The 26880-nt window shown below is 36.2% G+C and overlaps 3 protein-coding genes across 5 annotated transcripts; 2 read left to right on the forward strand and 1 right to left on the reverse strand.

Moving 5' to 3' along the window:
* Positions 1-1637: 1637 nt before the first annotated feature.
* LOC108256018 (tetratricopeptide repeat protein 16) lies at positions 1638-10931 on the reverse strand. Of its 2 annotated transcripts, none has more exons than XM_017452483.3 (13): positions 10755-10931; positions 8878-9035; positions 8692-8782; positions 8465-8608; positions 8144-8244; positions 7710-7839; positions 7378-7592; positions 6716-6993; positions 6224-6365; positions 5356-5521; positions 2569-2705; positions 2283-2433; positions 1638-2079 (listed from the first exon to the last, which is right to left on the reverse strand). In XM_017452483.3, exons 2-13 carry the CDS (start codon positions 9033-9035, stop codon positions 1915-1917), a joined length of 1878 nt encoding a protein of 625 aa, XP_017307972.1. In that variant the 5' UTR covers positions 10755-10931; the 3' UTR covers positions 1638-1914. The 2 variants fall into 2 exon arrangements, with proteins under 2 accessions (XP_017307972.1, XP_017307971.1); XM_017452482.3 differs by lacking the exon at positions 10755-10931 and adding an exon at positions 10364-10716.
* A 131-nt stretch (positions 10932-11062) lies between these two features.
* On the forward strand, positions 11063-21944 carry slc2a8 (solute carrier family 2 member 8). The gene is made up of 10 exons (XM_017452355.3): positions 11063-11315; positions 12005-12167; positions 12825-13031; positions 14242-14341; positions 15276-15487; positions 16791-16940; positions 19474-19582; positions 19690-19866; positions 20376-20521; positions 21261-21944. Exons 1-10 carry the CDS (start codon positions 11221-11223, stop codon positions 21405-21407), a joined length of 1506 nt encoding a protein of 501 aa, XP_017307844.1. The 5' UTR covers positions 11063-11220; the 3' UTR covers positions 21408-21944.
* Positions 21945-22696: 752 nt separating this feature from the next.
* Positions 22697-26401, forward strand: lcn15 (lipocalin 15). Of its 2 annotated transcripts, none has more exons than XM_017452357.3 (7): positions 22697-22885; positions 24612-24754; positions 25078-25154; positions 25276-25386; positions 25478-25579; positions 26001-26034; positions 26122-26401. In XM_017452357.3, exons 1-6 carry the CDS (start codon positions 22787-22789, stop codon positions 26027-26029), a joined length of 561 nt encoding a protein of 186 aa, XP_017307846.1. In that variant the 5' UTR covers positions 22697-22786; the 3' UTR covers positions 26030-26034; positions 26122-26401. The 2 variants fall into 2 exon arrangements, with proteins under 2 accessions (XP_017307846.1, XP_017307845.1); XM_017452356.3 differs by having other exon boundaries at positions 22701-22885; positions 26001-26025.
* Positions 26402-26880: the final 479 nt, after the last annotated feature.

Genomic DNA, 26880 nt, shown 5'->3' on the forward strand with positions numbered 1-26880 from the left:
AAGAAGGATAACATCAAAATGATTTTGCTAGTAGTTTTGCTTCTGTACTACGGTTATGGTCAAAGTCTATAAGAGAGTTTTAACAAGCCCTGACTCTTTGACTCTGTTGTACACAGCAGGCGCATTAAGTCCCATGAACTGTGTGATTTATTCTTCTGACAGCTGAACTATTGTTCAGTCCCCTTGTCAGTGACTGGACTGGACTGGATGGTCAATTACAGATTATAACTGATGTCTACATTTTCCAGAGAAGAATGCTATCATCTTGGACAAGGGCATAAAAAAAAAATCTGAATTACAGACACCATATGATAAGTGATGCTCTATTGTTAGTGTGCCAAAAAGTCTAGGGCTCTTCTCTAGAGACTCAAAATATGTGTTGCACCATTTGTTTGAGGTTGTATGGAAGTTTCTGACAGGGACTTGGGATCAGCTGTTGGGGTGTTTTCTAGACAGCATCACAGCTCCCTCCTCTCTCTCTCTCAGCTGCTCTCCCAGCCGCCGAAGAACAGCTGCTCTGAACAAAACAAGACCTCTCGCAACTGTACTGAGCTAGCCATGGACCCAGCATAATTAAGGAACGATCTTCCAAAAACCTAGGTTATTTTTCTACAAATGTTTCTCCCTGAACAAACATGTAGAAGACTCACACACTGTGCGGCTTTGTTATAGCCACAGCAGCTGTCTGAAGAGCACCTCTCATTTATTTAGCTCAGTTTGCAAAACAAAATGTTCAGTATATAAAATCTCTCCACTGTTCAAAGAAACTCATGAAGGAGAGTTACAGAAATAGTTATATACAGCAATGAACTGTTTACTTTGTGTGTGTCCCCCCCCCCCCCCCCTTTTTTTTTTAGACCTGTCTATAAAGTACATCATTGATTTGTGGGTAACAGCTCATTCACAGAAACTTGTATGTTTACATATATATATATATATATATATATATATATATATATATATATATATATATATATATATATATATATATATATATACATATATATATATACAAGTGCATCTCAAAAAATGAGAATATCGTGATTTTTTTTGTAATTTAATTCAAAAAGTTTAACTTTCATATATTCTAGGTTCGTTACACATAAAGTGAAATATTTCAAACCTTTTTTGTTTTAATCTTGATGATTACAGGTTACAGCTGATGGAAATCAAAAATCCAGTATCTCAAAATATTAGAATCAAGAATTTATAATACAGAAATGTCGACTTTCTGGAAAGTATGTTAATTTATGCATTCAATACTTGTTCAGGCTCCTTTTGTATGAATGACCGCATCAGTGTGGCATGGCATGGAGGCAATCAGCCTGTGGCATTGCCGATGTGTTATGGAAGCCCAGGTAGCTTTGATAGCGGCCTTCAGCTCGTCTGTATTGTTGGGTCTGGTGTCTCTCAGATTCTCTACGGGGTTCAGGTCAGGCGAGTTGGCTGGCCAATCAAGCACAGTAATACCATGGCCAGCAAACCAGTTACTAGTAGTTTTGGCACCGTGGGCAGGTGTCATTGAATATTAAAGTATCCTTGGCAAATTGTTGTATAAGAGGAATAAAACACTTCGGAATGTGCTGTCAAAGAATCAACCTTGGGCTGGTAAAAGTATGACACTACTCTGTTGTTGATCAATTTTATTCCTTACATGTTTTACAGGTTACATACTGTATATTCAAGTTTGTTAATTATTTTTCAGTTAGACTGTTATGATCATTTTCTACTCATGCATGTAAATCTGCAGTTCAAGTACAATGAAATATAAGCATCTGCACACTACAAGAATCTGACTGGATGCATCCAGCTCCATCATAATGATGGCTGTGATTCAGGTTAAAATCATCCATAAGACTCATAGGACATTTCATATGAGCCAGTGTAAGTTTACTTCTACTATCAGACATGATGTTAGCAGTTAAGGCCCATGCCTCCAAAGTTCCTCCAGGAGTATGGACGCTTAGAAGTGGAAGCAGCTGGCTCTAAGTTGTGTGTAATGCAAAGAGGGGCAATGCGAGGTCCAGTGTAACTTAGAGACTGCCTCTGATGCAGGAGCTTCTTCACCGCTTCACTCACCTAATATAAAACATTGCGATTACCATTAATATTTGTAGACTTCTCATGGTTTAATGGGTATCCATTTAGCAAATATAAGAGGGAATGGAAAGAATTTGTCTTTGTTTAACAATAGAGCTATGCTACTGAGTATAGACAAGCAGTGTTTATTTAATTTCCATTTCTGACAGTTAGATGAGTGGCTAGCCATTCAGTTGGGATACCTGTTCCTTGGTCCTGACCGGATCTTGAGTGTTTGCAACAGCTTTAAATCTCACGTCCACATCCTCCCTGCTTGAGGCATTTTCAGAGTCTGTTTCCAACTGGCTGTCGGTGTCCTGTGTGAGGACCATCCTCTCAAGCTTATTGGAGAGCCTGAAAATGCAGAGGCAGCAGTTAGCGAATACAGGTAACCACAATGAATTTTGCCACAGTGGTACAGAATACAGAAACAATTCTGTGAGTTAAGTGTGAATATGCGCACATAAACCAAAATAAACCATTTCCCACCTTGACACAGGAAAGCCTGCTAGTTTCCAGGTCTGGATCCGTTCCATCAGCTGAGCTTTGACTGTTTGAGCGGTGTCACTGGATATGACATCTGACAGAGAGCAGCCTGGGAACAGTCTGAGCAGCAGAGGGACGAGCTGACCACAGACATTCAGAATAACACACACCACATAACACATTTGATACACATTTCATCTGCATAAGGCTTGCTTTTATTTTCTCTTTTTTTTTCCTCCATTATATTAACCATGAATGCTCAATCTTGCTCTTCAATGTTTAATAATATGCTTACACATAACAATTCATGCCATGCCAGTACTTACTCAAAGAATTATTTCATTCTTACAGTTCATAAATAATTGGACAATGACACCACGTTTTTTGGCTCTATACATACTTTGAAATCCAGCAGTGTCTTTGACATTAAAATACAAAATGTCAACTTAATTTAAGAACATTTCTATTAGATGAACCGTACTTTCCGTATACCGTAGTGCTTTTGTACATACCCTCTTCTTTCAGAGGACCAGGAGCAAATGAGCATTTGGCTCCTTATAGTCCTCACACAAGTGAGTTAAATGAACGTCCAGCATTGCTTCTAGATGTGGAGTTTGAATCTGGATTCTATTTATGTTGCCTTTCAACATAAGGACTAAAGTAAAGCAGACCTTTTTTAAGGCTGGAAAATCACAATAAATCACTTATATACATAGCCAAAACATTAAGCCTTAAGAATAAAAAGGCCACACAGCCAAAACATTAAGCCTTATGAATAAAAAGGCCAGTCTGCCAGTACATAAAAACTTGTTGAGTTTTGGAACAAAATATTATGGATAGATGAGACAAAGATTTATCTGTACCCGAGTGATGGAATGAGGAAAGTCTGGAGGGAAAAAAGAAAATGATCATGATCCAAAGCATACCACCTCATTTATGAAGCATGGTGACATCGGCAGTTTGACTGCCAGTTAAACTGTATTGCTTGTCTTTACTGATGATGAGGGGACCAATTGCAGCAATAGGATGAATTCTGAAGTACACAGGAGCATCTCAGAAATATTCACATCTAAACAAATGCTTCAAAATGCTTCAGTGAATGGCTTTTTAGCTTTAATGGAAAAGTTACTAAAAACTATGGACAAAAATTCTGAAGATGAGACATGTGGTGAGTTCAAATCCCAGCACTTCCAGACAGACTCTGTTAAGCCACTGAGCAATGAGTCATTAATCTTATCGACAAAGAGCTTGTTTAATGATTTGATCAGTCTTTAAAGAACTGTTAGTTGTGGCTTTCATTTGGCTAGAATGAAAACCTTTACAGATAAGACTGAAGACTGCTGCCTTAAACCATCCGCTGTTCAGCTGCTTGGAATGGATTTTGTCTCACTAATAAATCGACTTGTATAGGTGTGAGCCAAATGCATAAATAAAAAGAATGTAAATCTATACATATACTTACTGTCCCTTGAAATGGTAGAGTGTTATATACAGTAAATACAGTGGATAAAAAAAAAAAAAAGTCTACACACTCCTGTTAAAATTGCAGGATTTTTAAAAAGGTTTAAAAAATTCAACCAAAATCAGTTATGTCAGATGTTTTCCCACCTTTAAAGTGAAATAGCAACAATGAAAAACAAATAGAAGTATTTAAGAGGGAAAAAAGATCAAAATAATCTCACAAAAACCTGGTTGGATAAGTGTGCACACTGCTTAATTAATACTTTTTAAAGCACCTTTTGATTGTAATACAGCACTCAGTCTTTTTGGGTAAGAGTTTACCAACGTAGCATATCTTGATTTAGCAAGTTTATTCCATTCTTCCTTGCAAAAATGCTCCAGGTCTATCAAATTGCGAGGAGATCTTCTGTGTCCCAACCCTCTTCAAGTCATTCCACAGGTTTTCAATAAGATTTAGATCTAGATGAAATTTTGATATTCCAAAAATTTTGATCTTCTTCCTCTGAATTCGTTCCTTTCTTGACTTTTTGGGTTGTTATCATACTGGAAAGTGACATTTTTCATCATCTTCAGCTATCTAACAGAGGCCTGCAGGTTTTGTGCCAAAATAGATTGGTATTTGGAGCATAGCATGAAACTGCCAACACCATGCTTCACAGTGGGTATGGTGTTCTTAGGGTGATAAGCTAACTTGTTTTTGTGGCAAACATATACCTTCATTGGTTTGAATGTGACTGATTAATTCTGAGCACAGTCACACGCCCGTTATAAAAGGGTGTCCACAGTGGTGCAATCAGGTTATTGTAAGTTTTTTTTCTTTTCTTTTTTTCCTAAAATGTTTCTATTGGTTTTTCACTTGAATTTTGTTGATATATCACATTAAAGGTGGGAAAAGATTTCATGTCATATATCCTGGTTTAATTTTTTAAATCAAAGTAGCCTGCAATTTCAACAGGGGTGTGTAGACTTATAACCACTTTATGCCACCCTTGTGGCAGTGGTGGCTCAGTGATTAAAGTTTTGGGTTACTCATCAGAAGGTTGTGAGTTCAAATCCCACCAGTACAAACCTGACACTTTTGGGTCCTTGAGCAAAACTCTTGACCCCCTAAAGTGCTCAGTTGTGTCTTGTGTCAGTTGTAATTTTCTTTGGATAAATGTGAATGAATGAACCATTAGAATAAAGCTGAAAGTCTGAACTTTAAAATTAACCACAAAACAATAGTTTTGTTTCACATGCAGTTGTGCACTAGCCAATCACAATCTGTGTTCTTTCATTTACAAGCTTATTCTTCATTCTGCATTGATGAAGAGGTGCAGATGAACTTGCCTCATCATTAGCAGGATCTAAGATGAGAGCACAGACAGCATCCTGCGTTGCCTCCTCCATACGCTGCATTCTGCTGTGAGCCTTAGCCCGATTCCCATAATACAGAGCTACTCCAGGGTTGTACTTAATGGCCACAGAAAACTTGTCTACAGCTTCCTGAAAATTCCTAAGTATGTTACACAAGAATAAGTGTCATAATAAGTGCCAAATTGAATATACAATAGTCAGTGTATAATATTTCAATAGGTCATCAATATTAAGATGTCCATTAAATATAAAACACAACACGATACTGTCAGCAACAGGGTGGTGTGATGTGTTACTACCATGAAGTTGATTGTTTTCCAATAACTGCATGTCCTGAAATGTTTATTCCTCTTACACCACAGTAATTTGCCAATACTAAACATTTTTTTATTGATTAAAGAATGTTATTATTCATGATTTTTTAAAAATGATATATAATTAACACTGCTCCTTTTATCACTTAGATTATATCACTCTAATCTATCTCTTCAAGTTAACAAAACAAAAAAATAAAGCTTGTCATTTTACTAAGAAACCGTAAAGCGCAAAGACCTTCCCATGTCACAAAACTTAAAGCAAGAACTTTTCCTCTGAATGTTCACACTGGAGACTCCTTCCATACATGTTAACTAAATGTCTCATCACAGAAAACCTCACTACATTAACAATTACACATTCTTTTTAAAAATGTGTTTATATGGAGCGTCCACCATACAAGTCCCAGTTGAATTAGTTGTTAATATAAAAATTAAATAATGATAAAATGAAATAAACATTTCAACAAATAATCACTGTGTTTAAGATAGTATGTGTAATACTTTAATAGATCAGGTAAACTCACAGGTTCTCATAACTGTGCAGTCCCAGTGTGTTGTGAATAACAGCCAGACGAAGCCAAATGGTTGCATTTTGGGGGTCCAACTCCTCAGCCTGCTGGTAGTCAGCCAGCGCAAAAAGCCACTCCTTCTGTCTAAAGAAACAATCTGAAGTAAAAGAAATATGGTTATGGGTATACAAATTGAGCAATGGTTTTGCCTGGTGAATCTGACCTTAAATAAATAAAAGCGATTGATTTCAAAAACACATATGAGTAATCTAAATGGAAATGAATTATGTTGTAATGTATTGTCAATACATTCTTGCATTTACGTAGAATGTATTGTCAAATACATCAAATATATTTTCCTACTGAGAAATGTCCTACAGGTTTAAATCAGAAAACACTTTTCAATTTGAAAAGTCTATCATTTAACATTAACTTCATTAACTTCATCTGCAGCCAATATACAATGTATATAGTCTAAACGCGCTGTGTCTACTCCTTTACTCATACCTCCTCGGTTGATAAAGAGCCGGCTCTCATCTCTCTGCTCATGGATGGCCTTGGTGAGAAGCATGGTGGCCTCGCTGTAGAAGCCTTGGGTGAAGCAGTGGACCGCAAAATCATTGTAAGTGAGTACTAGTTGGATGTGAGCATCTTGCTCCAGATCCTTAGACTCCTCAGGCTTTTCTCCCTCAGGATGTTTTGCTCCATCATCTCTGAACTCCACAGCAAGCATTAAATCCTCGATGGAAGCAGTGAAGTCTTTCAGTCTGCGGTACAGTATCCCTCTGTGAAGATACATAATTGTAAGTCATAAGATATTTACATGTATGAAATAAAATATGATGGGGACATGCTGTTAGTGGAAAATAATCAATGTTGGCCAAAAGTAAATTATTTTCATATATCACCATGTACTGAACTTAATGACACAAAAAATGCTAATCATGTTACCATTAAAGTACAAAGCCTTCCAAACTTGAAGACTTGACACTATACCTCTTGCATTTACAAAGTGTTGATATTGGAGCCTGTGTCATCTTGTTATAAGTTACATGGTTTTGGATGATTTTACTCAGATCCCATTAGTTGTGTACGTTCTCATTCTAAAATAACATAGTAGTAAAACATTTAGCAGACCCAACTCAAACAGTGTGTTAGTATCACCTCACCTAAAAATGTAATATTGGGCATTCTCCGGATTCAGTTCTAGAGCTGTGGTAATCTTTCCCAGGGCATCAGACAGCGCTCCCTCCACAGCTTTATTCACTGCCTGCTGGTGAGAGCACTCGGCTCCCTGCTCCATCATCTCCAGCAAGGCCCGTGCCTCCGGACAGCTCGGATTAAGCCTCAGAGCTGCCTTCAGGTCATAGTAACATAGCATGGGCTGAGGAGGAGCAGTCACCTTGAGATGAACTTCATAACACAGAAGCTTTTCCTTTCATTCAAATGTTTGCTTCATTTTGAAACTTTACTTTCCATGTAATGAAGTGAGAGGTTTGACCTGATTGAGTTGGTGGTGTAGACGCGCTCTTAGAGTGAAGAGGTCAGCGGATGGCGTGTCACTCTCGAGCCAGTTAGTGACCAGCCGAATAGCGTCACCGTAACGACCTAGTACAGTCAGACATGCCAAGCTATGGAGAGATTTATGGATAGTTTTATTTATGATAAGAGTATACACCAAGTACAACATACACACAAAATTTCACTTTTCTCCCATTTTAGGATCAAGATAGAGGACTTAAATGGAGGCTCAGAACAACTGTAATAGAGAAGTCTTTAATAGACTTACAGCTCCCCCTGCTGGTGGGTGAGATTTACATCATAAAAAAGTCAGATGTTTTGAGAATCTCACTAATTTATTTCTATTTTAAAATGAACACAAGGTTTTACAGCACTCTGAGGTTTAACAACAGATGGCCCCAAGGGTATACAAACCTTCTCATGTGATAAGGTCTAAAGCCAGGCTTCAGTTCAACTGCTTTGGCAAAAGACTCCAAAGCCTCGAAGAACATTCCCTGGTCACAATAACACTGGCCCTGTTGGTATAAAGAACATACACAAACTCAAATCCTAACTTGTATTTACTGGCAGTGTTGGGAGCTGTAATCCTAAACTATCACAGCTACCTCTCATACCTCCTTCTTCTAAAGAAAAGCTATATAATGGTTATAAATACCAATAATCTGTCTAACTGATCCTACGACTCAAGATTATATTATGTGTTACTATATTAGATTATGAATCCATTATAGTTACCTGCAGGTAATAAATGAAGGCAAGGCGATGAAAATAAGCCTTTTTCTGTGGTTCCAGGTAGCAGACATACTTATAGTCGAGGGCTGCAGACTTGAAGTCACACAGCTGAAGATAGGCCTCTGCTCTCGCTACATAAAGCTGAGTCTTCATAGGAATATATATTAGAGATAATGATGTACACTTATCTAAATATACATGACTGTATTACTATTTATTACTGCATCTACCTGTTCTGGTTGAAGTGTTATGGCTTTTGTGAAGCTAGTGACAGCCCTCTCAAAGTCTAGCTGATCTACAGCCTCCATGCCTGCTTGATAACTGCAAAACACACAAGCCAAGTCAATATACTTGTATCAACTACAATTGCTGTAAAATATCTGTGAAAACAACAACAACAAAAAAAAACAACTCACTGAGTATTTGCTTTATCCTTTATAATAAGGTTGCCATGCATATGTCTGTCCCGTTTGAACTCTGGAGTCTTGAAAATGCTGCTGGAGCCAAAGAGTTTCTGGATGGCAGGTTCTTGAGAAGATAGGCATTTTGGTTCTGATTCATTTGAGATGTCCATCTAAGATAAGAAATAAACATTTTACACTGAATTTTATACAGTTAGGTGAAAAGATCTGCATATCCTTAGGATAAAATAAAATGAAATTTACAGTAGAAATGGCACAATACCACATTTTTGTATGTTATTATAGCATCTTAGATTCAGAATTGGATTCATTCTCTTTTCCCATCTGATATCCAATCCAGCAATTTCTGATGATATCAGGCTGATACTAATACTGAATAACCCTGTTCAATCAAATCAACACTTAAATAGAAATTTTTCTCTCTTTTTTCCAGTTTCATTTTTATTGAACATTTCTGTTGAACATTTCTGCTGAAATAGAACTTTTTCAACAGCATGAAGTTGGTTAAAAGGTCTTGTGATGGTGTGGGGATGCTTTGCTGCTTCAGGGCTTGGGCAACTTGCGATCACTGAGGGAAACATGAATTCTGCTCTCTACCACAAAATCCTAAAAGAGAATGTTCGGTCTTCAGTCCATAAATTGAAACTCAGTTACAACTGAATTATGCAGCAAGACAATGATCCAAAGTATAGGAGTAAATCCCAGTCCTAGAAGTAACTGAAAGTCTGCTCTCCAGTTATCTGAAATGTACAGTTGCAGTTATTTCTGCTAAAGGTGGCACAATCAGATTGGAAGTTTAAGGGGACAATTAGTTTCTCACATTGGTGATAGGTGTTAAATTAAAAAAAAATGTACTGTGTGTTTCCTCAGGTTGCATTGTTCTTTCTTTTTTTTTTTGTAATTTTTTGAAGATCTAAAACTATTTAGTATGAGATATACACAAAAACAGAAGAAATCAGGAAGAGGCAAATACTTTTTCACAGCACTGTGGATAGATAGGATAGATAAGTAAACAATACGCTACCATTTGCACCTTAGAGTACTCAATTGTTTATTATTTTACTGTACAAATCAAATCAAAATGTCCTGTTTTTATTCATTTAGATCTTGATTTAAAAGGGAATGGGTGATATCGCCTAAAATCTCATCCTAAACCCATGTAGGTTAATACATCCCTGCTGGAAGGGGGGGAAAAAAACAATAGAAACCATCACATAAATTCTTATGGTTTCTGCTACAAATACCATTACAAACCATCAGCTATCCATTAACATTTTTGGTCCTTAATGGTATCCTCTAGGCATAACATGCCACCAATAGAAGGCAACAAATTACCAGTAAAGACCTACAGGGACCATTACAGTTTCCATTAAAACCAATACAAATTATATGAGAGTTTCTATTGGGTTTTTTTTTCCCCAGCAGGGATATAAGAATATAGTAATAATAAATTAACAATATACAATTTGTCTATACAAACCTCGGACAGGTTTTTCGACAGGTTTCCTGAGTATTCGTCTTATCTTAATGTAAAATTATTATGCAAAAAATCTTCATAAATAGAAAAGAAAGCTGTTTGCGGAAATTTCTAGAACTGGAGCTATAATTTTAAACCGACAGATATATATATCTTTATTTTTATTTTATTTTTCACAGCAAAACAAAACCGTCACACGCCTCCAAACACTTTCAGAAACATGGTAGCTACGACAACTAGGGATGTCCAATAACGCGAACAACCGAATCTTTTCAATGAATCTTTGAAGTGTATCGGTACTGAATCATTAGCCTAAACATTGTTTGGTGAACTTTCTAAAGAGTTAAAAGTTCTTTCTTAAACTGTTAGTAACACTAAAAACAAAAAAACCCACCTCAATTTCAAATATCTTTGTTTCTATAAAAGATTAAAGACACTCTTTTTCTAAAAGACTAAACGAAGAATGACTCCAAATCCTAAAAAATAAATAATAAAATTAAATCGTTTTGCACGTTAGAAATGCTAAATGAAATACTGGAAAGCAAAACAAGCACAAAAAAAACTGTCGCATTGATAAAAGAAACGTAATTTAGCTTTTATAAAAACATAAACGAATAAATTTTAAATACGAGTTTTGAGTTTTGAAAAGTTTCATTAATTCTCTTTCGCTTGCTATGCTTTTACTTTGAAATTAAAGGCGGAAGTTAATGTGATGTCGGTATGTCTATCACCTGACAAATATGAGCGCTGTTCTGTCGCTCACGCGGGATATGTTTAGTGAAATGAGTGTAGCAGGGTCACTCTTTATGCAGTAATGTTCAAGAGCAGTTTACAAGAGTAAAAACCTTTTCAAATCTGCAATGAATCATGAAGAGGAGTCGAGGCCACTGTTGGCAGAGGAGGAGAATACTGAGCACAGAGCAGAGGACAGGTCTGAAACAGAGACCTATCTGAAGTAAGGATTTCAGTTTGAGCTTTGAAACAGTCTTCACTTATTGTTTTTGCAAATAACATTAATAGTTATTCATTCCATACTTTCAACTGATTTGGTTTGTTTTCAGATGAGCAACAAATCATGAGCTTTGGCTCACTTAATTCAAGTTTTGTTTACCAAGAACCCAAAACCCTCCTCACCAATAAATATTACTGGTCAAACCTATGTTTCACTTTTTTTCCTTTTCATTAATGTAATTCCCACTGCTAATCAATTGGGATTTGAGATCATTGAGAATTTTTTTTCTTCACCCCACCACTATTCTGTTAGTCAGTTATCTGTTGTTGTTGTTGTTGTTGTTTTTGTTTATGTTCTAGTTTACGTTCTACAGGTTCACTTCATCTAGGAGTTCATTTGCTTCTGCAGTAGAACCTGATCACAAACTGTATAAAATATCAATCATTTACGTTTCAAGAAGAAATATAATCCTGTTAAAATACATCATTTATATGTTATGAAGGACAAATTTACATAAATGCATATCCACATTTTTAAGCTCCAGCACAAGGTGATTGTGGAAGACACTGGTAGCTGGGTGGATATGTACGAATTATTTTTTTACAGTCTGGATATAGTCAGTCAATGATGCATGTTAAAGCAGCATAACATTTGTCAGTCTGTTGAAATGTTCTTCTTCTTTATTTTTTTAGCAACGTCAAAAATGGGAAGTTGTACATGGCCACGTTCGCCGCTGTACTTGGCCCCCTCAGCTTTGGCTTCGTGCTTGGATACAGTTCTCCTGCCATACCGGATCTGCAGAAAATTCCTGACCCAAGGCTCAGACTCACTGCTGAAGAAGGTTCCTGGTTTGGGGTAAAAAAAAAACAACAACTAGCAAAACTATGAGGCTAAGGCACAGTTTGAAAGTTGAATAACCTATTGAGTAAAACCTGCTCTCATTTCCTGCTTCATATCTTGAACACCAATGTACAATAATTAATATATAGCCTCTTTACCAAGAAGAGCTATCCTGCATTTAATTTATAATTCTCTATAACCGTATCATTATTCAAGTATTCATCCCAAGGCGTATTATTCAGAAACTACTATGGATTAGTTAGTAGCTACAGTGAAACTAATTGGAAAGTGTATGTAGTTACAAGAGTGGGCCATTTAAGTGTAGAGCCTGGAAAGTAATAATTTTTTTAAAATAATTTTTTATTTAATTGAGGTCTGAAATGCCTAAATATTTAAGGGATAAGCTTCTAGGGAACAGATCTAGGATTTTTAAAGACTATTAAAGATTAAAGTCTAGGCAATAGATTATGTCTTGTAAAAGATGCAGTATGAGTTTCAGTTCCTCTTCTAAGTCGAATAGGTATCTGTCACATGAAGTACAAAGAAAAGCATACTGAGAAAATGTTACTATGGGTGCAGGAATTGTGTGTAACATTTGTGTAACATTGCTGTTGTGTCTCAAAACAAAGCATTTCTACATCAGTTACCAGGTTTAACGTTTATCTTTCACAGTCTGTAGTGACGATTGGAGCCGGGCTCGGAGGTTTGCTAGGAGGCTGGGTGGTGGAGAAGATTGGGCGAAAGCTGAGTCTCATGTTCTGTGCTTTGCCGTTCATTTTCGGTTTCACTGTCATCATCGCTGCTCAGAACCACTGGATGCTGTATGTGGGACGGGTGCTTACTGGTGTAGCCAGTGGCGTTACATCTCTTGTTGTACCTGTAAGTCAGAATATGTTGTCGACATTTAGCACTTCACCTGCTGAAGGGTAATTCCAAGTAAATGGCAACCTTGCATTCAAATTGCTACATTATATTTCATTTCATTTGTTGTTTCAAGTAGTAGTCGTATAATATTTAAAAATTCTAATTTTGTATTATTTATATATTTTAATACTACTGCTATAGTATACACACACATTTCTTAGAGGATGCGACACCCCAGTTGAGTAGGAATATCAATTGGTTTCACCTGCTATAGCCTCAGAAGTGCTGAAGGAATCCTCCTGTTTCTCTCGATATTTTGTGCAATGTACTTTATAGTAACTTTAAAAAAAACAAAAAACCCATTACTTAATAAGTTACTTAAAAAGTAACTTTATTACTTTTTTTTTTTTTTTTAAACTTTTTTTACTTAACTTGTACTGAAATACAGATATATGCATGTATTTATACAAATATATATATGTATGTGTTTGTGGGACGGTGCATATACTGTAACGCAGTCCATCAAGAATTTATCTACAATGGTGATACATTGAATTGCTGTATATCTGCATTGTCTTATTTCTGAACATTGCTCAGCATTCTTTATAGTAGGTCACATGACCATGTACCTCACCCTGACACTAGGCTTCTGCAGGCAATGACACACTTTACAAGACAAAAAACCTTTTTATCGCCACACACACACTGGAATTACCCAAAAATAATCAAATTCAGTTATAAGTAAAAAGTAAACTGTCATGACTTAGTGTCAGGGCTTGATGTTTATTCAGGTAGAGTCTGTGATGACTTCTAGAACAATCCAGCAGTCTGTTGACACAACAGAAGGACCTTTAAACCAGCTTCACTGACTGCATATAACTGTGTACACTTTTTGACACCAGTGCTCTAACCGAATGAGTGAAATACTTGTGAGACTTTAGATTATTTTATATCTCCATGTAATTTCTCATGTTTTTGAAGTTAAGATTGATGTTTTCAGTGTGAAAGAATGTCTTTAACGAGTCTGATATAGGCCAGTGACCTTCCATTTGGTCGATTTGGTGGAGCTGTTCCTGGAGTATTGCTAAATTATGGACTGTTGCTTTACATGTGTTATAATATCTTTGTAAATAATAACTCTGGTCTTGTGACATTTCAGGCATGATGTTGAATTAAAGTTAGTAGTAGCCAATTTCACCATTTTGTGTATGTTTTGCTCCTCTAGCTCTACATCTCAGAAACATCTCATGAGCGTGTAAGAGGAACAATGGGCTCCTGTGTGCAGCTCATGGTAGTGACAGGAATCATGGGAGCTTATATTACTGGTATCAGTATTTTTTATATATATATTTTTTTTTACCACACTCAATACACACTGTCATGCAAATGTTCAGAAAAGGGAAATCAGTCCTAGAAGGATCTAGAATGACTGTCACCCAATTGTGATTGTTAAATAGATATTAAAAGAAAAAAACTTTTTAATTTAGTATTGGCATCAAGAAATATAACCTTCCCTCAGTAGAATTATTCATAAACAAAATGTTACAGTTTATGCCGGTGGTGTCTGCTAAAACTAAAATTGTGTCACACCGAGACTAAAATTCTTGCCTTTCAGTTATCTGCTTGTTTTTTTTATAATAGAGTTAGAGTCTGCCAGGTTGTGCTGCATCTTTCACCATCCGTATGTCATTAACTAAATAGACTGGGCAAGCTCTGTTAGGAACATTGTCTTCTCTGTGTGCTTAAAATGGCATTTTACCCTAAAACTCACCAGACTCAGAAACTATAGCTATAAATCAAACAAATATATCGATAGCAGGGGTTTCGTTAATCAAATTTAGTCTGATTTAGTAAAATTATTGTCACTGTGTCTACTCCTTCAGGATCCTGACAAAAAAAAAACTGTCACAAATGTTTTGAAACTAAGAATCCATGAAGTGAAGACACAGCAACAGCATATTTATTAAAACAGGGCACATCTGGAGCTCTATTTATTGAATTTGTCACTGTTTAAGTTTACATATTGATTTAAGTTATCCTATATTGTACCAACAACAGTACTCATAACGATTCGCAGGACTTCACAAACTCCTTTCATATCAAAACTTTAAGGGGTGACTGTGAACCCAACAAAATTGCCTTTTCCATCATATTTCCATTGAACTTTTGATATAATGTCAATTTGAATGCAATACATATTGTTCTAGTGGAGAAGTGTGTCTCGAAACATGACTAAACCTTTGATCATGTTGGTCTCAGGCCTGTTCCTGGACTGGAGATGGCTGGCCGTCACCTCCTCCATTCCCCCTACATTGATGCTGGTGTGTATGTGCTTCATGCCAGAGACGCCCCGCTACCTGCTGTCTCGGGGGAAGAGGAGTGAAGCAGAAGAGGCACTGCGCTTCCTTAGAGGACGCGACACCCCAGTTGAGTGGGAATGTGCCAGGATAGAAGCAGCCTCTCGATATGAGGTGAGGCTTTATAGTCTGGATAATGTTTATAGCCATAGGATAGTGGTCTCATTTATAAAGCATTTATACGACCAGATCTGTTCTTACTCAGACAAATCAGAAGTTAATAACTGATGATGAAACTGATGAGATGTTGTGTGCAAGAATTACATAGTGTTCATGCACCAGTACACTAGTGAACCCTTAAATAAATCTTAAATTGATTGTAAAAAAAAAAAAAAAAGAAAGAAGTTTTTTTAAATGTCATGGAAAACATAACAAAAAAGAATTACATTTCTATATTCTGTACATTTCTACATTATGTACATATACCAGAAGGCAATGTGAAAACTCAGTCAGAAGTAAGGGATAGAAGGTTTGTGATGAATATTAAATTCCTGATAATTAAAAGGGTAAATAAATAATATAATGAGGAATGAGTCATTACTTGACTTGCTCTCTTAAACACCTGACCAATACAAGCAGAGTGGGTGTTTCCAAAGATCTATTACGCTTTCTTCCCAGGAAGACGTAGGCTTGGTAGTCACTATCCACTGTCCGTCTACAGTTAGTATTATTCTACAGTAGAAAAATCTGAGTTAAAGATTAACTGTAAATAGATGTCAGTGGTGTGTTTTAATTATGTTTAGGTATGAAACTAATTTTCCATATTCATATTACAAATTGTGTTAATATTAAATTGAAATGAATGGAAGTGAATCTAAGTGAATCTAAAATTAATTGCATACAATAAATAAATATCAATCAATGTATAATCTTATAATGATGGCACAATAGTGCTGATATTCTTCATAAAAATACAATTAAATGTAACTAGTATTTGAAATGCATTTATCTGCACTTCTGATATGTGTAGTGAGCAAATGCAGAAGAAATACACTATATGGCTAAAGGTTTGTGGACACCTGACCATCACACCCATATGTGTGCGAAGTCAGAAACACACAATCCAGGGGCCCAAACCTGTCATGCTGGAACAATGTGCCTGTGTGTGTGAGTGCCATGAAGACACGAGTTGACTAGCAACTCAAATGGCCTGTACAGAGACCTGAGCTCAACCCCACTGAACACCTTTGGGATAAACTGGAATGCTTACTGCACCCCAGAACTCATTAATGTTCTTGTGGCTAAATGGGCAAATCCCCATCCTCCAATTGGAGGGTATTATAACAGCAAAGGGGGACTAAATTTGGAATGGGATATTCAACAAGCACATATAGGTGTGATAGTCAGGTTTCCACATACTTTTGGCCGTATAGTGTATGTCTGCTCATATTACAAACACATTTCTGTTTAATTACAGGAAGGAAGCCTCAGTCTGGCTGATCTGAAAGACCCTGGTGTATATAAACCTTTAGGAGTGGGCATCATGATGATGCTCTTGCAGCAGTTCACTGGCATCAACGCCATCATGTTCTATGCACAAACTATATTTGAACTAGCACACTTCCAGGTAGGAATTTTTAATCAAGCTCTGAATAATCTGTATCTGATATTCATTTGTATTTGAGGCATTACTCTAATAGAACTAAAAACATATTTGCCCTCACAAGACAACGTGGTTTTAGAAAAAATTGTGATGAGGACCAAATATGGGCTAATCACCATGCTCTGCTGTTTCAAAACAATTTATGGATAAACATAGGCTATGTTCATGCACGAACCAGTTCCTCAGGTTTGCACGATTGATGATAGAACAAACATTGGATGATGATTCACATGCTGGATGTATTTACTCCCAAAAGAGTGAAAAGTGGCAGAGATTTATACTGCTAGAATCACAAACAACAGACATGCCTCTTACAAAACGGTCTCCGTTTGCAATACAGAAAGGCATTACAGGCATAGCAGGAACAGTTAAAGACATTAAAAAGCTAAGATCTTGACAAATCCTAGTAGAATGTTCCAAGAAAAGCCATGCTGAAAAAATCATGTGCTGAAAACATGTATGCTGGCAAATGTTCCGATTAAGGCATCTTATCACCCATCATTGAACAGCAGCAAAGGAATTATACACTAGAGAGCTACACGACATGGATGAGGCTGAAATACTATCAGAATTAACTCAACAAGGTGTAATGAATGTCAAAATGATCACAATTAAAAAAGAACAGATCATTAAGACAGGTACTTACATTATGACTTTTAATAAACCCCAACCTCCAGAGAGGATTCAGATTGGATATGTGAGTGTACAGGTCAGTATCTTTATTCCAAACTCATTGAGATGCTACACCTGTCAGAAATTTTGCCTGCTTTCTGTAAAAGAAAAGCAATCTGCTGCAACTGTGGAGAAGAAGGACATGAATCATGATGCTCAAGATTGTCCAAATGCAGCAACTGTTCAGCTTCAACAAAAGAATGTCCAGTTTGGATAAAGGAAAAAGAAATCCAAAGAATAAAATGTGTTGAAAGAATCAGCTATGTTGAAGCACGTAAAATGGTTGAGGAGTCCACATCCTTTAATTTGAGGAAAACATATACTTCTGTGGTGAAACCAACCATGAGCACCACTGACTTTCAGACTGATTTGACCTGGGTGAATAGTGAGAAAGACTATAAATTCCCGAAGTCGAAGCTCGTCTCCAAAATGCAAAGGTAAAAGTCAGATACTTATCTTACCTACCTGAAAATGAGGAATCATATAATTCAGTGGAATTGTCGAGGATTTAAAGCAGACTTTTCAGAGTTGCAGCAGTTAGCAACTATTTTGAATCCCATTGCTTTCTGCCTACAGGAAACCAATCTAACAACAAATAGTCAACTGACATTGAAAAAGTATAATATTGATAACATTTTTAGTCGAAATATACAATGTCCATCCGGAGGATCAACCATATTAGTAAGACACAACATAATCCATAGCCACGTCAATAAATACAAACCTGCAAGTGGTGGCTGTGCGCCTAACTTTTCATAAAACCATAACTGTGTGCTCTATTTATATACCGTCTGATATCTCTGTGATAATACAAGAACTGGACAAAATGGTAGAACAGTTACCATCACCAAACATACTGTATTAATGAGTGATTTTAATAGCCACAGCACTTTCTGGGGAGGAAAACCTACAAACACCAAAGGCAGAAGAATAGCAGAGTTCTCATATAATAATGATTTGTGCTTATTAAATGATGGTTCAAGCACATTTTTGCATCCAGGATATGGAACATATTCTGCTATTGATTTAACTTTGTGTGAACCTGAAATAGTAACTGATTTTTCATGGCAAGTATGGAAGGATCCCTGTGGGAGTGATCATTATCCATTGATTATAACATCTACTGAAGAAGACATTCAACAAGACACTTCAAGATGGCGATTTTAAAAAAGCTAATTGGTATATTTTTCAAAAACTGTGCTATGAGAAGTTCAACATAGACTGGCAGGAACATCAAGATCGGATAAAGAAATTCACTGACATACTGATTGAATAGCAGACAAATCTGTGCCAAAAACATCAACAAAGTGATGCCGTCGGAAAAACCCATGGTTCAATGAAGACTGTAAAAAGGCTGTTGTTGATCGGAAGAAGGCAGAAAGAACCTTTAATAAACATCCAACAACAGAACACTTCACCAGACTGTATATAAGTGATAAGTAAGCTTTTCAGATAAAGTAATACCACAGATGTTGCCTTGGTTATATTATTTAAAGTAATGTTGTAGATTGTTATTTTAATTGAGAATTAAATAAATAAGCACAACAAATATTCATTTTACAATGAACAATAGTCCTTTAAAAATACACGGCAAATGGCGAATTTTTCATTGTTTCTTGAGACCTTGTAATACTTTCACACCGGTGATGACATGACTGCAGCGATACAGTTTAACGTCATCATGTGTTTTACATCCTCACGTTTTGCGTCATCAAATTGCGATCGGTTCGCACGATCCGCCAAATTTAGAGCCTACCGATCGAGTCATAGAATGTGATTATCAGCTAAATAAAACTAACGCTAGGTTTGTTTTTTTATGTCTCAGAATGGCAGTGTCGCGTCAGTGTTTGTAGGAGCCACTCAGGTGATCTTCACAGCAGTCGCGGCTCTAGTCATGGATCGAGCTGGAAGAAAAGTTCTCCTCATCCTGTCAGGTCAGCATCTGCCATTTATACTTCACCTCCTTTATACACGGATACCTTTACACTTTCATATGTCTGTTACACAAATGTCTATTCACTTTCTCATTTCTACTGTTCAGGTGTTGCCATGTGTGTGAGTGAAGCAGCTTTTGGTATTTATTTCAAGGTGTCTACAGCGAACCACGGTAACGCTACATTGTTAAGCACAATTATGGAAGCCCAGGATGCAGTCAGTGAAGCCACACACACTGATCTGTCCTGGCTCGCACTTACTAGCATGGGCATTTTTATAACAGGTAATTAGACTTTTCCTGTGTAACTCAAATTTACAAAACTCTTATAATGCTTAAGCTCACAGATACTAAGAATAAGATGCCAGTAAGGAAAGCAGTGGCAGCACACTGTTCTAAATGCTCCTGAACGTAGGTTATTTAAATGTAACTATTATTATTTTAATAATTAACTATTATTTAAGAAGATCTAGTTTATCTGGATCTTTAATTTCTAAACTGTTTTGTATAAATGTCTCGTAAACTGCAATATGACTTTTATACAGGTTTTAAAAATGTGCTCAAATTGTTACTGTTAGGACTGTTGTTGCTAGATTAAATTGTAGGAATCATCATTGTTCAAATTTTTAATTTTTTAATGATAACAGTGTTCTTAAAATGTATCCTAGTGGGTGTGTTTATTTCTGTATATATTTGAATATCTGAAAGCTCTATCTTTGACCAAAAATTGGGTTTCAGTAAATGCTAAGCACTAGAAGACATCTCTGTTAGCTTATAATGTATGTGTTTAACAGGTTTTGCACTGGGTTGGGGACCTATACCGTGGCTCGTGATGTCTGAGATTTTTCCCACCAAAGCTCGAGGGCTCGGAAGTGCTGCATGTGTACTCACTAACTGGACTTGTGCCTTCATTGTCACCAAGACGTTCCAGAATCTCACAGTAAGAGTGTTTTCAAATGTTAAAACCAAAAATAAAGTTGTTAACTGGCTACTAATGGGACAGTGAACACTGAACGTTGGTTCAGTGTTATCTTGGGGTATTAAGTAAGGATTATTAAATATTAATTAAATATGATGGGGCATGCTTTTGTAGGAAAATAATCAGTGACCACTGAGTGGTGTGTTATTGCAGCAAAAGGTGGCTTTACCAAGTACTAGCATGACGGTGTGGAATACCTGTGTGAGCATCTTTTAAATTTTATTTTATTTTAAAGGTCTGCTGACAAATAATGAATTTTGGTTTTGCAAATTTAATTTAAGAGCATCTTGGTGTGTAATAATAATACTGGCTGGAATAATCGTCATGCGTCATTTGTAATCCAGATTAATCTGATGATTTTTAAGGGGGTTGAATACTTTTGCACGGTACTGCATTAGAATGAGTGAATTAATATAAACTTGTGCTTTGAATTATAGCCAGCACTACTGTCAGAGCTGTTGTTAAAGAATTCATCAACACTTTCTGATCACTCAGATTCCAGAGATCAGCAGTGCTTTGATATAATGAGCAGTCATTACTGTTATTGTAGGTAATAATGTCTGTAAGATAAAGACAAAAGCTTAATCTGTTTCCCGATTGTTCTTGTTTTGGGAAACACCCCTACAAGAAATTTTGGTGTTGAAATGAATGATTTTGGAGATAATATTTAACTTATAATAATTCTATTGAAATCCTACAGGATCTCCTAACCAGTGCTGGAACGTTCTGGATGTTCTCATGTCTCTGTGCCCTCAATGTCATCTTCACTGTCTTCTTTGTCCCAGAGACTAAAGGCAAAACACTGGAAGAAATTCAGGCACATTTTAAAGGAGCTCACTCTCTCTAAGCTCTAGTTAAGCCTCTGTTCTCACTGCTAGCACCAAAGTAAAAAAAAGTTTGGACATCTTCTCTGGATTTCTTGAACTAATACTAGTTACTGAACAAAATGACTCAGAATAGCAACTGGTCACTTGTCTCTAAAGATTACTAACGGGAACTATTTACAAAGTTGTCCTTATAAAGAAGGTGCTCATACAAGGGATACTGATAACCCTTTTAGTACATGTGTACTGGGGCTTACGTTTGTCTTTTATTTCTTTTGGTAATAAAGGCACTTGTACTATTAAAGTATATCAGATTCATATCTTCTGAAGTTAATCTTCAGGGATCTTTAACAAATGGCACTTGTTTACATTACATTGCCTGTGTTTGAAGCTTTTTATGAGAGTTCACTGAAGGTACTTGATTAGATCACTTTAGTTCAGATGCATCTTCACAGTAAATAACACGTTAGAATTGCATGTTTAATAAGAAGCTAATAAGCTAATGTTACTGAAAATACCTCCAACTACCAATAAACTAACTTTAATACATGTGTAAATAATATCTTGTGGTTATAATCTTTCCCATTAGTTTGTTTTTGCTTATGTGTTTGAGAAAACTAACCTAAAGACTGTGTATCCGTGTGCTGTTTTAAATGTTTTTTTGGTAAGGTTTAAATTAATAAATTGGAATTGTATTGACTATTTGACAAAAAAAAAAGGTGTTTTCCTGCGTGCAACTTAAAATGACGGGGGGGGGCAGTTTTAAGAAGAGAAAAAATTTTTTTGTTTATGTAAATAATAAAATTATTAACTGTTTTGTTAAGACAGCAGGGGTTACTATAAAACCCTTTCAAACTGCAATCGTTCTGTTATTATTCCTTTTATTTTCTTAAGAAATAGATTCTAGTTCCTTCTTGAATTTTGTGCCCCACTGCTTTGCACATCTGTTTTGTAGTCACGTGACATATGGTTTGTTTGTAGATCTCCCCCCAACCAACCAACCACCCACCCACATCTCACCTCATGAACATGAACAGGACACCTTTTGTGCCCAATATTTGCTTGTCTTTAGAGGTTTGAGGAAAACATGTTGCTGCTTGAATCTTGTCCAGAGAATAAATCCTAAAAGCAGTTTAGAAGACCTGATAGGAAACTTGTGTATCTGTAGTGCTTTTTTTTTTTCCTCAGTGGATTTCATGGAATGTGCTGTTACTTGATATCCCTTTTTATTGGGTTGGAGTCGTGCATACGCCTGCGTTTAGGGACTTGTCCTGCCCTAAGTCATGAACCCTTCCCACTGCTGGCTGTCTACATAAAACCCCCAGGTTCCTGAAAGAGCATTCACAGCTTTGCAGCCTGAGGTTTGCTCTTAAACACAGAGCGCCTGGATTACAGTTTTAACATGTTGCTGGCTGTAGCGGTTCTGTGCAGCATAGTGCTATGGACACACTCGTACAACTCCACTGATATTCTGCCCCAGCCGGATTTCGAACTGGAACAGGTGAGTGTACGTGATATGCACGTGATAAAGAATATTATTTATTGAGTGCAACAAACAGAGACATATAAGTATTGCAAAAATGAATGAAGTAAAATGACTAGGATTCAGTAACAAAATAAAACATTAAAAGTGAAGAGACTTTAAGCAAACTTGAATGACTCCATTTGTAAGCTTCAATAAGTAAGGTTAATTTGAATAAAACATTAGCAAGAAATTCAATACTTAATCAAACAACCCTCATGGACTTTAGCTGCATCTTTAAATCTTGTCACTCTGGCAGAGGCCTGTATGTAATTCACAATAATGAGATTAACTTACTGAACTCGGATATCTTTTTTAAATACCTTGCATTTAAATAACCGTTTTCCACCATTGTACTGCTATATCACTCTCCTAAGTCTGATTAATTTTCTTTCTGAGCTGTAATTCCAGACAATATGTGTTACTACTCCTATATGTATGGTTGACTTACCAAACAATACATTTGCCAAGTATTTCATTTCTGCTTATTGTGTTAAATCAGCCTCTGATCCAATTGTCCTTTCATAGTCTATATCCAAAGCCAGTATAAATTTCACTCTCACAATCCCTCTATAATAATTCAGTGCAATTACCTCTTCTTTTCTCTGGTACACATCTGAGCGTCACAATATGAATGAAACAGAAATCTAACTTTGATCTTATGTGGCCTTCTTAGAACCTTTAGCTGTTTCTATCAGATGCTTTACTTACTGCCAAATCTCCTTACTTCACTGGCCTTATCAATGCTCTAATGGCAACTACTCAAAGATAATTAAATTCTGCACCTCTATACTTAGCCCAACTCCTCGTCTGTTAATTCTACTAGGTGCTTCTATGTTCTCAAGCCTGTTAATCCCAATCACAATTCTGACATTGTTACCTTTAAAAAAAAAAACAAAAAAAAAAACAGCAACAACAAAATGTCTTCCTGTTCCCTGTCCTATTACTATCTTATTTAATTAATCTTGTTTGTTTTGTCACATCCCCTGTTACTATAAGGTGGCTACAGTAAATAAAGTAAAATAATTATTTTCCTATTTTACTGCATCATTTGCACTCAATTCCTCACTTATCTCTAATTGAGTAACCTGTTTGCTCTGGTTAAATATACTAATGAATGACTAACTGACTACTTTCACTGCTTGCGTCTGCTGACTCCAGGGGCCTTAACATTCACATTTCATTGGATGTAAGTGCAGCCTTTGACTCTGTGCCAATTCTATTAAGAGAATCTATTCTATACATATTGTTCAAGTCTTCACTTTCATTACTACACTCAACTTTTATGACATTCAACTTACCTTTGTACAAATTCCACTCAGAAACTTCTAGACTCTGTAGGTCAGCAGTGACAAGAATGAGTTCTTATTTATTGGTTCAGTAAAGAAAGCAGTCCATAATACATCCAAGACCTTAAACCTTCAAACTGACGACAGATTCTGCTTGCATTCTAGATCATACCTTTCTCCTTTTTATGCCATATCAGATGCATAGCAATACCAAAACCATTGCAAACCTCAGACCATGTCTGCTTTACTCGGTTGCTGATTTCATTTTCGTTATTGTAAATGTTCCTGTGTGGCATCATATCTAAATCTATTCATTTCCAGATTGGAAAAAAAAAAAAATTACTCGGCTTCATCATCATCATCTCCTTATGCATAATCCATACATGTGCTCTAATAGTTGTTCATCTTTTTGTTAGTTTGCAGGTGAATGGTATCGTGTTGGCTTGGCTTATGACCACCCATTTGTTATTAAATACAAAAAGAACTTTCTGCTCTCAAGAGGCAATCTGATCCCTAATGAAGATGGAGGAGCCAACCTTACCATGTGGTCAATGAACAGGTACAGTTCCATCTTTTTTTTCAGCATGAGTAACAATTATTTTCAGCTAATCTGCTTTTGACCAATCCATGTACATACACTCTTAGAAAATCTAGAGCTCTATGGGTTCTTCAGTTTTTCCCTTTGGGTTCTATGTAGAAACCTAAAACAGTGTTTCATAAAGGGTTCCATGTTATGGAAGAATATAACCCTTATTAATTATTCAATGAACCCTTAAAGCTGGAAGAACCCTTTTCTAAGAGTACACATATTATTTTTGCTATTTAAACCAAAATTACTTTTTTTCTATGTGATCTCTCCGCCATCTTTTTCTCTGCCCTTAGCCAAAAGACTTGCGATGTAAGTTTTTATGTCTATGAGAAAACGGAGCTTCCTGGAGCTTTTACTTATTTCAGTCAAAGTAAGTCCTGTTCTTTATGTTATGATAGCTCATACATTCTACCTAAAAAAAAATTCCAGTCTACAATATATTTAATAAAAAATTTAAAAAACAATTTCTTGTATTATTTTTTTATTGTAAGGGCACAAGATTGAAAAGGACATTACAGTGGTAGAAACTAATTACACTGACTATGGGGTCGTCCTGAAATACAAGAATATAAACAAAGAATACACTCAGCTGGCTCTCTATGGTGAGCTCATAAGGTTCCTGCAGAATTCAAGTTATACCTAAACTTCTTGACCCACTGACAACTTTGCCAATTCTCTATATGTATACTTTAGGGCGAAAGCCAGAAGTCAGGCCGGAGGTGGTAGAAAAATTCCGATCATTTGCCTTGTCTATTGGGTTTCCTGAGGAGGCCATCATTACACCAACCATTCTGGGTGAGTTTGATGCAGAGCAAAAAGTAAATAAGACATTAGACCGAGATCTGTGTGGGACGTCTGTTTGCAGGCCTTGTGATGTTTACAGAGCAAATATAATGCTGGACAGAGAGAATAAACATTATGTTAGAGATAGACTCTAGTACCTTTTGATCATCTTACACTATAGTATGTTCATAGTGCTTGTAATGTCATGGAATGTATGTAGAGGATGATGATCAATTTGACCAGCTTTAATGTTAAGATGGCTGGTATTTGGATTTGGATAGTGAAAGTTGATTCACGATAGGGTTAAAAGGAAAGTTTGAACCCTTGCCAGCACAAAACAGAGATTTCTTATAAATCAGATCTAATGACATCTTACACATTTATCTCCCGCTGTTATGAAATCCATTGTGACAAATATTTTATTGTGTTATAGACCCATGTCCTCTTCCAGAGCCAAGGTAAGGATGGTACGAGTCATATATCTGATTTTTTCAAAAAAAATTGTGTGTGACTTTAGCGCTTAATGATACTTTACTAAAATTTTCTACCTCCAGTAATATGACGGAACTGCTGGACTAGAAGAGTCTTCCTTTCTTTGGTCATCATTCCAGTTGATCTTTTTAGGATTGTAGTAGTTTAAATAGGACTGTTATCCAAATTCTTTTGGTGCTTGTCATTATTTTCTAATCATGTTTATTCCTCTTATGTACAGTAAATACTAAGTAATAACAGACTGAAGCAGTTATATACTGTTAATTCTGTAAAGTTATACTTGTGGAATTTCTTATTTGCTATAATCATTTACAAATAGTAAAAAAAAAAAAAAAAAAAAAAGTTGCAGTATTATTGTGTGGCCTGTGATGTTTCTTCTTCTCAGCAGAGGTCAGTGTTGCTCTAAAATGCTCCAGACAGATTCAGGGTCTCACACTAACTCAGAGTTAGCACTGTGCAGGTTTTATTTATTTTAACTCTCATGGTCTGAGAGTTTACCTGAGGTAATAAGACATTATCATGGCGTTTTGTTCAGTTTCTCATGATTTTTCTTGAGGCTGCATTTACCAGGGTTGCCAAGTCTCCCGTTGTCCCGTGAAATCGGGTTAATTTGCAGCCACAGACTTATTTTTCTGCCTACTGGCTGGGGTTTAGAATACATTAGATTAATTATGTCAAACTTTTGCAAGACATATACTTAAGCTAAAAGTTATTAACCCTTATGTACTGTACAGTACAAAATGCCCCATTTTTATTTTATTGATGCTAAAAATGATTTTACTTTATGTGCTTTATACTGCAAAGGAATTATATAAATAATC

This window comes from Ictalurus punctatus, chromosome 22 (assembly GCF_001660625.3).
Source record: "Ictalurus punctatus breed USDA103 chromosome 22, Coco_2.0, whole genome shotgun sequence".
In the NCBI taxonomy this organism is placed as follows: domain Eukaryota; kingdom Metazoa; phylum Chordata; class Actinopteri; order Siluriformes; family Ictaluridae; genus Ictalurus; species Ictalurus punctatus.

What these genes read in the sequence shown, in the direction of transcription:
- slc2a8 (XM_017452355.3), top strand. Translation starts at nt 11,221, where the DNA reads ATGAATCATGAAGAGGAGTCGAGGCCACTGTTGGCAGAGGAGGAGAAT. An exon ending in GAAACAGAGACCTATCTGAA is followed by an intron (nt 11,316 to 12,004) that starts GTAAGGATTTCA and finishes TTATTTTTTTAG; the next exon opens with CAACGTCAAAAATGGGAAGT. An exon ending in AAGAAGGTTCCTGGTTTGGG is followed by an intron (nt 12,168 to 12,824) that starts GTAAAAAAAAAA and finishes TATCTTTCACAG; the next exon opens with TCTGTAGTGACGATTGGAGC.
- lcn15 (XM_017452356.3), top strand. Translation starts at nt 22,787, where the DNA reads ATGTTGCTGGCTGTAGCGGTTCTGTGCAGCATAGTGCTATGGACACAC. An exon ending in TTTTACTTATTTCAGTCAAA is followed by an intron (nt 25,155 to 25,275) that starts GTAAGTCCTGTT and finishes TTTTATTGTAAG; the next exon opens with GGCACAAGATTGAAAAGGAC. An exon ending in TGTCCTCTTCCAGAGCCAAG is followed by an intron (nt 26,026 to 26,121) that starts GTAAGGATGGTA and finishes TTCTACCTCCAG; the next exon opens with TAATATGACGGAACTGCTGG.
- LOC108256018 (XM_017452483.3), bottom strand. Translation starts at nt 9,035, where the DNA reads ATGGACATCTCAAATGAATCAGAACCAAAATGCCTATCTTCTCAAGAA. An exon ending in AAGGATAAAGCAAATACTCA is followed by an intron (nt 8,783 to 8,877) that starts GTGAGTTGTTTT and finishes TGTGTTTTGCAG; the next exon opens with TTATCAAGCAGGCATGGAGG. An exon ending in CGGTCAGGACCAAGGAACAG is followed by an intron (nt 2,080 to 2,282) that starts GTATCCCAACTG and finishes GTTTTATATTAG; the next exon opens with GTGAGTGAAGCGGTGAAGAA.